The sequence below is a fragment of the Grus americana genome, chromosome 10 (assembly GCF_028858705.1).
Source record: "Grus americana isolate bGruAme1 chromosome 10, bGruAme1.mat, whole genome shotgun sequence".
Lineage (NCBI taxonomy): Eukaryota > Metazoa > Chordata > Aves > Gruiformes > Gruidae > Grus > Grus americana.
In genome coordinates, this window is record NC_072861.1 from 3713396 (window position 1) to 3726559 (window position 13164).

A 13164-nucleotide genomic window follows, 5' to 3' on the forward strand; every position below is an offset into this window, starting at 1 on the left:
GAAGAAAAAAAACATCTACAGAGACCTTCATGCTGTACTGAAGCCTTCTCTGCCCAGCACTCGCTCATCACTCAAGTGCCTGCTGAGCTGGGTGCCTTCGGGTGGGCACCTAAAACATCCTGGTGACCCAGCCCACGTCCACAGAGACAAGACTCCCAAGGAGATTTGCAGAAATAAAGAAAGAAAGAGGAGATGCCCCATTCAACTAGCTGGTGCACATCCTTCCCAGCCTCCCAGCACACCCCATCTCATCCTCCTCCTCTCCTGCTCACCAGCCCGAAACATCTCCGGTGCTGGAGTCCCAAGGCCAACCCTTGGGAGATCTTCCTCCAGCAAATACAGCTCCTCTGCTCTTTGTCTCACAAGCAGAAAAAAAAAAAAAAATCAGCCTCCTCCCACCTTGCCTGACATGGAAAGTGTTGAACCACCAACCGGCCGCGTCTGCGGCAGTGGTAGGCCAGCCCGCGTCCCGGCCACCTCAGTCGATGAGTAGGGGAGCGTGGTTGGCTCCAAGCCTGAGCTCCACGGTGCACTGCACCCTTACACTCCTCATTTATCTCTTGCTAGCTCAGGGCTTTACACCCCCCGGCATCCACAGCTGCCTTTGCAATTACTTATTGATCACTTGTCAGGATGTTTTCTTTGCTGATGGGGCACTGAAGCATGTGCAGCCAAAGAGAGAGGAAAAGATGTTAAAAACGAAGGAGCAAAGGTGTGAGGAGGGTGAGCAGCACTTGCACAGATGTGATCGCAGCAAGAAACAGCCTCAGCAAAAAAAAAACCTGCTCTGAGCTTCAGCATCTTGCAGAGATGACCGGGATCTCCTTCCTGTCGCCCTGCTCCAATAACCTGCCTGCCGAGCCTGAAAACCACTCTCCGGGTTGGCTCTGGGCCATTGCCAGTTGTCCCCCTGCCATACATGGGGACATCACGCAGATCCACAGCCTGGAGCTAAACCAGTGTTTGGCTAGGCCAAAGCCTCCCCCCTTCCAGCATCCCAGCCCCTCAGCCCGCTTTAGAGCTCTTGTCCTCCCCTGTGCACCCCCCTCCCCTTTTTTTTTTTTTTTTTTTTTTTTCCTGCTCTTCTTGCTCTTTGGCTTGGTGCTTCCCAGCCATAATCCCCTGTGGTGCTGGGGACACCATGTTTTGAGTGGAAGAGCCCCTTCCCACGAGGAAATGCCTTTGCAGGGCAGTGCTGGAGGCCAGCTGCTGGGGTATCTGGTGCCAGCCCGGAGTGCCGGAAGGGAATTGGCATCTTCAATACTTCTTCGTGCTCTTTTACAGCCTCAGAGCAACTGCCAGAGCAGATCAGGTTGCCGCACACCTATTCCAGGCTCCCGCCTCGGAGCAGCTGAAAGCAGATACTTCAGAAGGCTGAGCCAAAGCTCCTGGCTGGAGAGTCGTGCCTTCACGTGGGTGAGGGGAGCCGGTGACCTGGGCAGCTTGTGGCTGGTGGGATTGGGGGTGGTCTCCTCTCTGGCTAATGTGCCATGGTTCGTTGCCTTGCATGACTCGCTCATGTGTCCCCACCACCCTGAACTGGAAAGGTCCTCAACTTCTGCCTGTTTCTCCCCACTTACACTCTCCTGTGCTGTTTCTGGAGAATTTGGGGCCAGGACAGGCCACAGGGCAGCCTGTTTTCATGCCCTTCGTTAACAGCCCATCCATTAATGAAGGTCCAAAGGAAATGCGGCGGCAGCAGCTTTCCATCACCCAGGCCAGCGCTGTGCCTCCAGCCACCCGTCTGCTGCCCGCCAGCCAACCCTGGCAGCAGTCAGGGCTTACTTTAGGCTCTCTGTCTTTGGTTTCTTTTTATCCATGTGAAGCAACGTGATTCTGGGAGGGAAATGGCCCCCTCCGTGCTATGTGCTCTGGTCCCTACTCCCACCCATCCCTGACCATCCCTGGGCACTGGGGAGGAGGGCAGCTACTGCTGACGCCTGTGCTCTGGGGACTGGGTGGGAAAAGAGGAGGAAGAGGGAGCAGGTGGGGTGGGGAGGAAGGAGAGAGAAAGCAAAAGGGCCCACAAATGTGCGTTGGATGCAGGGGGAATGATGGAGAGAGGAGGAAATGGGCACGAACGTGTTTGGCAAATTAAAGCTTCTCCCTTTGTTTTGCTGCTTTGCAGATAGCTACAGGAACATTTAGTGCAGAGCCCGGGGTCTGGATAAGCAACTCTTTTAGCAGCAGGAAAGGTTGTTAAATATTTATTTGTAAACCTGGAGTCTTTATCTCTAAAATGTAGTCAAGTTCAATAAAATTTGATTTAGCGAGAGCAGCTTAGAAGAGACGAGAGCACTGACTCCAAGAGCTGTGTCTCGGTGGCTTTGTGCGAAGCCAGCAGAGCAGAGCTGGGGGTGCGCCCCTGGCTGACCCGCACCCATACCCAGATCCACACTGCAGCCCAGCGTGGGTGCCCGGGCTGCTGGGATCAGGCTCACTCCTGCATGTCCCATGGCACCGCAGCAAGGTTGGCTCCTGCAGGGACAGATGGGGTGGGGACGTGATCCCCTGGCCCCGCTGAGCCCCCAAAGCACTGCAGCCCCCCCGGCCCCCCCAGGGATATGGCTTCATCCTAAATTGCCTGTTGTTGTTTGATGCTCTCAAAAGCATCTGGTTCAAGGGTGAATGCCTCCTGCACTGTAATTTATGGCTGCCAGGTGGGGGTTATAGCTGACTCGGGGATTTTTGCTGCTGTCAGCGTGGCAGATCGCTTGGTGCGGAGGAGCACCGGCCCAGCCCCAACTGCTGAGCACCCTGTGGGGTGGTGAGCAGGGGACAGCCCAGGGACAGTGGTGACAGCAGAGGGCACAGCCAGGTGTGTTGCTCACCCCTCAGGGCAGGAGAGCGGCTTCAGCCTCAGGAGCAAACCCAGGTGCTGAGCCTGGGCTCCCTCCTGGGTCATTGCCTGGGTTTGGTTTCCACGGGGCTGTTCCTGCCGCGCTGGGGCAGCCTGTGCCCATCACGACCGAGCAAACTCCACGCACATCAGCGCTCCAGCCCAGCCCCGGGCTGCGTTTCCAGGCACAGACCCAGCATAGCATCTTTCCTCCCAGTGCTGAGCCCAGGTGGAGACGCTCAGCAGGTCCTGCTGCATTTAGCACCGAGGCAGCGTGGCTCCAGTGTGCCCATCTGCACCTCTTGGGCAGGGTCTAGCAGCTTCCCGGGGTACAGGGTTGTACTTTGGAGCCGTCATCCCAGGCAGCAAGGTGGCGAGGACAGGGGTCAGTGGATGCCGTGGCTCTGGGCATGATTTTTGCTTTGGTTTGCTCATTGCCTAAAGGCAGTGAGTCCAGCAGCTGCTCCTTTCCTATCGATTCTTTTTTTTTTATGTGAGAAATGAGAGCCACGTTCACGCCAGAGGGCTGCAGCTCTCCCTAGGCTGGCCTGGCCTGATCCTGCCTGGCAGCTTGTGCTGAGGCTGCGTCCAGGCACCCTGGAGGGGTGCTCAGGCACGTTTCATGGTCCTACTCAGCGTAAATCTGCGAGGGCTTCCATTTTTGGAAAGCCCTTGGTGGTGCTTTGTCTCAGTCACTTCCCAGGTGGCAACTGCTGAGAGTGGCCACTGCCACCTTTCCCCCAGGGACACCAAGCCCTGTCCCCAGAGTCAGCCGAGCTCATCCAAGGCGGCCGCAGCCCCTCGCCCGCCCAGCACCGCATGGCAGTAGACACAGGCGGCCAAAAGGACAGCCCGAACTTTGGGCTGAGGTTTCCTGATGCAACCCAAGTCCAGCCACCGTGGGGAAATGCGTGACGGTGACTGTAAGTAAAACCAGGAGTTGTTGACCTCAGCTCACAAGAAGATCACCACGCGAGTCATTTTTAGAAGGGCACCTCTTAATATCCGCCTCACCTTGAGGCACGAATATTCCTCTCTGAACCAGCCAGAGGTAAATGGGAACCAGAAGTGATTTAAAGCTCATCTTAGCCCAGAATTTTTCAGCTTATTCATTGTCTTTCTCCCAAAGCTCTTCTGTGACTCTGGCTATTAAGATTACAGATGTTTTTGTCAGGGATTGTATTTATCATGGATTTAAATTTAGCTGAGAACTAATAACATGTGAGGTGTGTCTAGACTTTAATTCTACGCAAGTGGGCTTATCTCGTCTTTTAACGCCATGCAGATTTTGCTTCATTCATTTATCACTTCGCTTACATTTTAGCCGTTGACGTCGCGTCGCTCCCGCCAGCTCTGGCCGCTGCCCCTCCGCCGAGGCCGGTGCAGGGACAACAGCACCAGACCAAATGTGTTGCAGGTGCAATCCCCTTCCCATCAGTGGAGAGGCAGAATTTGGCCCAGGGGAGGTCCGGGCTGATGCAGGAGCCATGCGTGGGGCCCCACGGCGGGATTCGGCTCTCACCCCCACCCCGCACCCAGCAGGGACCATCGCGTGGCTGCACACACAGGCAGAGCTGAAATTTCAGCACAGAACGCAGCCAAATAAGGCCGGCTGCCTGGCACTCTAATGAGCTGAAGTCTTTTCAATCCTGGTATAATTAAGCCCCTTAGACTGTATTTTGTTTTGCATGCAGTGTTTTGCTTTCTTTGATGGCTTTCTCAGCACGGTTGTGAGGAGCGGGAATTGGTTTCTGAGAAACACCGGCCAAGGGAGGCTGCGAGCGAGCCGGCCCGCGTTGGCAAGCGTGCCGTGGGAGCGGCAGTGCTGCCGGCACCTCACGGGCAGGACGGGGTGTTCGTCCGCTGCCTGCTGCCCGCAGGGAGAGGCGGCAATGGCGGCACGGGGAACCCCTGGCAGCTCAGCTCTGGCCAGGGCTGTGGCACGAGCCTGGGAAGCAAATCCATGTGCGGCCCTTTGCCTGAGAACTGCCAACCAGCGGTGCCATCCCGGCCCTGGGGCGCCGGCACATCCCTCCGGCAGGTCCCGGCTCCACCCCGGCAGCATCACAACAGTAGCGGCAACCCCGCTTGTATTTGTAAGGCTGCCCAGCACCGTCAGCACTCAGGAGGTGATGACATAGGAGATGATGAATTGTAAATACCCGGCAAATGGCTCTGTGCAGGCTGGCCCAGGCCCAAGCGAGCCCACTGGAAATGTTTCCACGGGACTGGGACATGCTGGCCCGGGGCCGGCGGGAGGGAGCTCGGCACCGCTGCCAGGGGAGCCGTGTGGGATCAGCTCCCGGCACCGCACCCCTTCACATCGGGGGCCATGTGCTTTGGGTGGTCCCCAGTGACCTGCCCCACTGCAGAGGGAGCAGGGAAAGGGGATGGAGGAGGACAGCAAACTGGGGGGGGGGAACGGCAGGAGGATTTCTGTGGGGCCTGCGGGACTGCCTGGTGTGCCAAGGTCTGGCGGTTTCCAAGATGGTGCTGGTGGACATTTTTATGGCCAGTCCATCACCCTTCATCCTTGTGTCTTGCAAAGACATTTTAAATAATTTGGGGGGAACAAAAGTTATACTTGGATCATAGATCTGTATGAAACGATGACTATAAACAGATGCAATGGAAGTAATGCACAGAATACGTACCAGAGCCATAAAGAGTGCCGGAGCAGGGAGAGTAATGCACAGGATATATAATGATGGATATAAACGGAGCCAATGGAAGTAATGTATTGAGTCTATTCGGCGAAAGCCATAAATAGCATTAGTAGAAGCAACGCGGGGTGTACACATAACAATAGATACACAGTCCAGAGTAGCTGTACATCTAATATGCAATATTAACATGATTTGATCCCTCATAACAGCTCGAACAACAAGGAAATAAATGCAACAGAGGCAGCGCGACTGGGAGCGTTCGCTTCCGCTTGCCAATGGGCCGGGGCGGTTCTGGGCCGGGGCAGAAGCCAGACGATAACTCCCGAGTGGGTCTCCCAGTGCTCCCCAGGGAAGGTGGCAGGAGGCCAAGCCTCCCCCAGCTGAGACCCCCCCATACCCCACAGACCGACCCCCTTACCCCGTAGCACCCCTGGACCTCACATCAAGCTGTAGCTCACTCCGTAGACAGACCGACCGGTTGCTGTTTCTCAGAGGGGAGCGGTGCAGGTCTGCGCCTTGTGGGCAGGCATGGCGGGAGGCAAAGGACAACCCTGGGGGGACACTGAGACCGCGCTGCTGCAGAGCCTGGGGGAGCATGGACAAAGGGGACTGGTCCCCACAGAGCTGTCACCGTTGTTCCCCACTCAGACACCCTGCCGCGAGCCGGCCCCAAGTGGGGTTCCCCCAGATGCTCGATCCTGTTCTCAGCTCCTCTGCGTTTGCAAAGCAGCCTTTATATTCAGGCTCCATCTACAGGGAACTGAATAATTTCAAGAGCTTAAAATAGGATGTAGATAGATGTGTTTAGTATTAATTTTTTTTTTTAAGAAGCCGAGGAAGCGAGGTCTGTCTGACACAGATTCCTCCAGGCTTTCCACTCAAAGTCTGTGCACGTTCAATCATCAAGTGGAAAGTTGGGGGGTGGGGAGGAGAGATGGTCTTGTAGCCAAAGGGCTGGATTTCAGCTGGAAAATGAGAACCTCTGCTCTGCCTCGGTGATGCCTTTCACCTTATTGGCGGCTCCACCAGGAGGGTAAACCTTTTGCCGTGGTCGTGCCTGTCGTTTGTTCATGTCCACCTTGCTCTTTCTCTCCCCCCTGTTACCTGCAGGTGAGAGATAGGATGGTAGCTGGGGAGGCGAGTATGCGCAGCCCAATCCTGGCCTGCTGGCAGCCGATTCTCCTCCTGATGCTGGGATCCATCCTGTCCGGCTCCGCCACGGGCTGCCCCCCGCGCTGCGAGTGCTCTGCCCAGGAGCGGGCCGTCCTGTGCCACCGGAAGCGATTCATGGTCGTGCCGGAGGGGATCCCGATCGAGACCAGGCTTCTGGACTTGGGCAAGAACCGCATCAAGACGCTCAACCAGGATGAATTTGCCAACTACCCTCACCTGGAGGAGCTGGAGCTAAATGAGAACATTATCAGTGCCATTGAACCTGGGGCTTTCAACAACCTCTTCAACCTCAGGACGCTGGGGCTCAGGAGTAACAGACTCAAGCTGATCCCCTTGGGGGTGTTTACCGGACTCAGCAACCTTACCAAGCTAGACATTAGTGAGAACAAAATTGTGATACTCCTAGACTACATGTTCCAGGACTTGTACAACCTGAAGTCTCTGGAGGTGGGGGACAACGACCTCGTCTACATCTCCCACCGGGCCTTTAGCGGCCTCAACAGCCTGGAGCAGCTGACCCTGGAGAAATGCAACCTGACCTCCATCCCCACGGAGGCCCTGTCTCACCTTCATGGCTTGATCGTGCTGCGGCTGCGCCATCTGAACATCAACACCATCCGGGATTACTCATTCAAGAGGCTGTACCGGCTCAAGGTCCTTGAGATCTCACACTGGCCCTACCTGGATACTATGACGTCCAACTGCCTCTACGGGTTGAACCTGACTTCCTTGTCCATCACCCACTGCAACCTGACGTCCATCCCGTATGTGTCGGTGAGGCACTTGGTTTACCTCCGGTTCCTGAACCTGTCCTACAACCCCATTGTCACCATCGAGGGCTCCATGCTCCATGACCTGCTCAGGCTGCAGGAGATCCAGCTGGTGGGAGGGCAGCTCACCACGGTCGAGCCCTTTGCCTTCCGCGGCCTCAATTACCTGCGCATCCTGAACGTGTCGGGGAATTTGCTGACCACCCTGGAGGAGTCGGCCTTCCACTCGGTGGGCAACCTGGAGACCCTCATCCTCGACAACAACCCCTTAGCCTGCGACTGTCGGCTGCTCTGGGTTTTCCGGCGGCGATGGAGGTTGAACTTCAACAAGCAGCAGCCCACCTGCTCCACCCCCGAGTTCGTCCAGGGCAAGGAGTTCAAAGACTTCCCCGACGTCCTCCTGCCCAACTACTTCACCTGCCGCCGAGCACGGATACGGGACCGCAAACCTCAGCAGATCTTCGTGGACGAAGGCCACACGGTCCATTTTGTCTGCCGGGCAGATGGGGACCCGCCCCCCACCATCATGTGGCTCTCTCCCCGGAAGCACCTCATCTCTACCAAAACCAACGGGCGGCTCACTGTCTTCCCTGACGGCACGCTGGAGGTGCGCTACGCCCAGATCCAGGACAATGGCACCTACCTATGCATCGCCAGCAACGCGGGTGGCAACGACACCATGCTGGCCCACCTGCACGTGCGCAGCTACTCCCCAGACTGGCCCCACCAGCCCAACAAGACCTTCGCGTTCATCTCCAACCAGCCCAACGAGAGCGATGCCAACAGCACGCGCGCCACCGTGCCTTTCCCCTTTGACATCAAGACTCTCATCATCGCCACCACCATGGGCTTCATTTCCTTCCTGGGCGTCGTGCTCTTCTGTCTGGTGCTCCTCTTCCTGTGGAGCCGGGGGAAAGGCAACACTAAGCACAACATTGAAATCGAGTACGTGCCGCGCAAGTCCGACGCGGGCATCAGCTCTGCCGACGCGCCGCGCAAGTTCAACATGAAAATGATTTAACCAGGCAACAATTTGCAAATAATAATGGTGGTGTTTTGTTTTTTTTTTTTTTTAAAAAGAACAAATGGACAAATAAAAATAATTAAAAAACAAACATTGCTACAAACATACCGACCTCTCTCCTTCCACCATGTCCTCTGCCCCTGTCCAAACCCACTGCACCCGCACTGTCACCACCTCTTTCTCCTCCTCTTCTTCTTTATACCAGGAAAACATTCAGCCGATGTCTTCAGGACTCCTGTGTTTGTAAGGACTTTGTCTGATGGACTCTGGTGTCAGATATAACTCTGAGAGGGAAAAACAACAGAGGGGGGAAGAAAAGAAAGGAAAAAGAAATAAAATCAATAAAAAGTTACGAACTTTCTTCTGTAACTTTGATTTCAATAATTATGGATTTTTATGAAAACTTGAAATAATAAAAAAACCCTATTTCCTATAGATAGTTGGAATGCAAAATCTTGACTTCTTGATCTGTCCAGTTCTGTACCTCTGGCGAGCGCTCGCTCGCTCGCTGTCTCGCCACGGAGGCGTTTTCCAGCCGCCTCACTAACAACAGCCCCAGGCTGGGGCGACTCTCCCGCCGACGCCAAAGGTTGGCGCTCCCCCAAAAGGCCCTTCCGCCGCGTCTTGGGCCCTGCGCAGCACCGAGAGGAGTTTGACTTTTTTTCCCCCAAGGAGCGGCTGTGGTTTTACAGCCAGTTCCCTGCCCGCCCCCCAAAGCCCAGGGGATGCAGCGCCGATGTGCGGAAGCAGTGCGTGGCGGGGCTGTGTGTGTGCCTGCCCTCTGCGCGCCAGGACGCAAAGCCCCGTGGCGCGGCGGGCAGCAGTTCGCCGTGCCCGCGGCCCCCAGGCAGTGCTGGGGTACCTGGCATCCCACCGCCTCTCACCTGGGGACAGGACTTTCTGCCTGGGGCTGCCAGCAGCGCAGCGGTGTCTCCTCTCCACTGGGGGACAAGCTGGCTCTTTGTGCTACGGACAGCTGTCCCGGCGGGCAGGGGTGCTGCAATTCCGTTAGCGCCCTTGCTGGCAGCGCAAGCAGGCAGGGCCCTGCCTGCCCGAACCTGCCTGTAATGACTCTCACAGTGGTTTTCGCACCTGACCGCTGGCAGCCAGACCCGCAAGCACCTTGAGGCACATCAGAGGGAATTTAGCTTCCAGGTTTGCAGACCTCTTCTGAAAAAACAAAATAAATTACGTACGTTTATAAACACACACAGCCTGAGCCAGAGGAGAACAGGCACAGGGCTGCAGCAGGGAGGTGGTGCAGGCTGTAACGCAGTGGCTGCCCTGGTGCTAGCTCCAGCGTGCCCATCACCATGGTGTCTGGTCGCCTGGTGCTCAGAATCAGGAGGTCTGGGAGGTTTGTATTGCCCCAAGGAGGAAAAGGGGAGGAATGTGGGATAAACCAGCCCCTGGGCAGGGCTGCACTGGCCATTGCATCCCTCGCGGGAGAGGAGTGACAGTGCCGCCCTGCCCGGAGCCCAGAGCTACCTACGGCAGCGAGACATGGCACAGGCTGCAGAAAGCGTCAGCATAGAAGTGTCGTACAACAAGTGAATTAAAAGAAGCAACTCACGCGGGCAACCACAGAGGGAGAGAGTGAAAGTAAGAGCCTGAGGGATGGGGAAAAAGATGTCTCAAGTCTTCAAGCTTTGAAAATAAAAGAAGTATCATCAGACCGGCTCAGCCCCTCCCCAGTTGGTTTGTGCCAACTTCTCAAGCCCCCGAGGGTGCAGAGCGGGGTGAAGGGCACGGCCAGCCCTGCCGCAGGGCCTTTCCGTGGGAGAAACAGGGTGGGACCGTGGCTGGGGGACCTGATGGCCTTTGGCTGTGCGGGATGCACAAAACATCTGTGCGAACACCGGTAACGTGGGCACTAAAGGGTCTTACAAGCATTAACTGAAGCAGCGGGCGCTTCCCACCCTTCCCGGATGGCACCGGGACCGGTGGCACCGCACAGGCAAGCGGCTTCCTGGCCCACCCAGCCTTGGCGGCATCTCCAAGGTGGATGAGCTGAGATTTGCATGCTTGATTTGTAAAGCACTTAAGGAGTCTTCAGGGATCAAAGTCACTACAAGATGATAAAAAATAAGCAACAGGAACCTGGAGCGCCCACAGGGAAAAGAATGGATTTGCTTTTCTTCCAGCAATGTGCCAATCTAGAAGAACCAACCTGAAACATCTGTGCTTGTGGGGAGGGGTGGTTTTTTGCTGGTTTCAGCTTTCTATTCATCTTCAAACAAAACATTTTGTGTTCCTTTCTCTGCAGCGGGTTTCAGGAGCTTTGATTTGTTAGTTTCTCATCCCTAACCCATCTTTCCTTTATAACTTTGAAACCAAAACATTTTATTTAACAGCCTTTTGCTTTCATTTTGCTTTTTAAAAGAGCCAAAGCAAAATGCTTCTTTGCCAGCTTCCCCTCCCGCCAGTGTTTAACCAACATTTTCAGTGAGCTAAACACGAAACCACAAACAGCAACACACAAACCTAGACCCCACGCTGAAGGCAAGCGCGCTCGGCTCCGCCTTGCACTGCAGATCCTGCTCCGACCCCGAGCGCGGGCTTGGGGCAGTGCTCCCCTGGGAGAGGCAGGGATGGGATGCGCAGAGGCCTCAGCCCTCCGGGGGAGAATACAGCTGAGAAAGCCACGTACGGTGGCACGTTAGGTGCAGAAATCTCGGTTTGAGCCTTGTTACCAGGGCTGACAAAGCTCAGTCAGTGGTTCAACAGACGGCAGAGAGGTGGAGGGGGGGTCTCTGTGTGCCTGGACAGCTATTAACACTGACAATCCAAAAGAGCTTCTTAATTGACTCCAGTTACCCTTTTTTAATGCTGTAATTAAAAGAGCTAATTCAACATGCATAGATTAAAAAAAAAATACTAATAACCAAGTCCAACAAGGTACTTGCAGCACACTACAGTGTCCCAGCAATCAAAGGGAGGAATCGAGCCTTTCACTGTTAAAAAGAAGCTTTAGTAAAGAAAACAAGAGAGAAAATTATTTCTTTTCTGCATAACATCTCAGGCTCCGCTAGCGCAGGATTTTTCCCAGCCCGGGACCTGCCACCCAGCACCCAGCCCCACATGTGCCCCCAGACCCGCTGCCTCTGCCGCTCGAAACCCTCCCGGGGGGGAAGCCGTGCTGCCTGCCCTGCATCCGAGCTGCGGCTCAAAGTCCCTCATTAGCACATTTGCACGATGCTCTGTGGCACTGCTGCCTGCCACACAGTTTATTATCCACACTGATTTTTTTAATCTTCGATGCTTTGTGAACTGGATAATTTTTTTTTTTCCAGTCACCACGTGATTAAAGCAGATGGATGGAGCAGAAGAAAAGCATCTCAGAGTGGTCAGCATCTCAGCTCAGCAATTTTCATGGCTGGTAAAGATGGGAAAAAAACCCACTAAAAATAAACTCTTTTTGTCTCCTTTGCTGAAATTTACAGTGTGTTTCTTCTGCAGTTTAATCAGGGGTGAGAGAGCAGGGGCTGGATTCCAGCGTTGCTCTTCAGGTAACCGTGGGCTGTGTGTCAGAGCCAGACAGCACTTCTCACTTGTGGTTTTTTTAATAAGGATAAGTAAAAAGTACTTAATAAAACAGCTTAAAAGAGGTAGCAAAAAAAAAACAAACCAGGAAGAGTTGTGCTTAGGGCAAGGAGGGGAGGCTGCCTGTGAAACGTGCCTTACCTCCCTACTTCCAAGACCGATGGGAGCACCATGGAGATCTCCATGACAGGCACTGTCCCTTGGGATGCTGCAGGGAGGACGACAAGGGGTTATTCTGCACTTCCAACCTGGGCACGTCGCCCGCCCCAGGCACTTCCCTCCCCACGAGGCTCCGCATTTCCCCCCGCCACCAAGGGCTGTGGCTGCAGGTGCCTGGCTCTCCCCTTCTGCCGCGGAGTCCGAGTTACGAGCATCCTGCGGGAGAGACATTTATACCCGCCGACTCCCCGACCCTCCTCATCAATCCCTGCAGCTGCTCAGCTCCTCTCCCCGGGTCGTCAGAGGCACGCAGAGCAGCGCAGAAGGCCAGGTTTGAGACCAACACCTTTGCCTACGCAGGGGTGAGGGTGACAGAGGAGAGGGGGTTGGGGTGGCCCTTCGCCTCCCTGCACCCCTCAGTCCCTCCCAGCTCTCTGCCCACAGACCCTGGCTGCACTGCCTTCCCCCATTTCTATCGGGCCTTATCGTGCTTAATTTTACTCCTTCTCTCACTAACTGCCCTCCTTCTCTTATCTCTGCTTCAGAGTAAATTTTTTACTCTCTCCCTTTTTTCTTCCTTATCGCTTGCTCTCTCCATTTATTTTTTTTTAAATACTTTCTGCCTTCTGTGCTTCTCTCTCGCTCTCCTGCCATTTCTCTCTGTCAGGTGCTCTTCCCTCCCTGCCATGTCTGTGCTTCCCGCAGTCCCCTCCCTGCTCACACATTTCTCGCCCACATCTCTGCCTCCCTCCTCCCCCCGGCAGCGTCCCACCCTGCTCCCTCTGTGGCGAGCAGCACAGTGCCACGGCAGGGAGGAGGGAAAGACCTTTCGGCTTTGCCTCCGATTCTCCTTTCTCCCTTTCCTTCCCTCTCTTCCCCCACCCTCCTGCCTTGCCCCCCTTTTCCCACCTCCCCTTCCTCACTTCCCACACGCTCTCCAGCCTTACCCAGCCTGTTCGCCATGAGACACGGCACGGGCTTTGCGGTGCC

The 13164-nt window shown here is 55.3% G+C and overlaps 1 protein-coding gene across 4 annotated transcripts in view; it reads left to right on the forward strand.

Annotated features, from left to right (window-relative positions):
- LINGO1 (leucine rich repeat and Ig domain containing 1) overlaps positions 1 to 8823 on the forward strand; it is a 160259-nt gene extending 151436 nt beyond the window's left edge. For all 4 annotated transcript variants that reach the window (XM_054837044.1, XM_054837045.1, XM_054837046.1 and 1 more), the window contains one exon: positions 6616 to 8823. In XM_054837044.1, the coding sequence (XP_054693019.1) occupies positions 6628 to 8469 (1842 nt within the window). In that variant the 5' untranslated portion in view covers positions 6616 to 6627 and the 3' untranslated portion in view covers positions 8470 to 8823. The remainder of the gene's footprint in view (positions 1 to 6615) is intronic.
- Positions 8824 to 13164: the final 4341 nt, after the last annotated feature.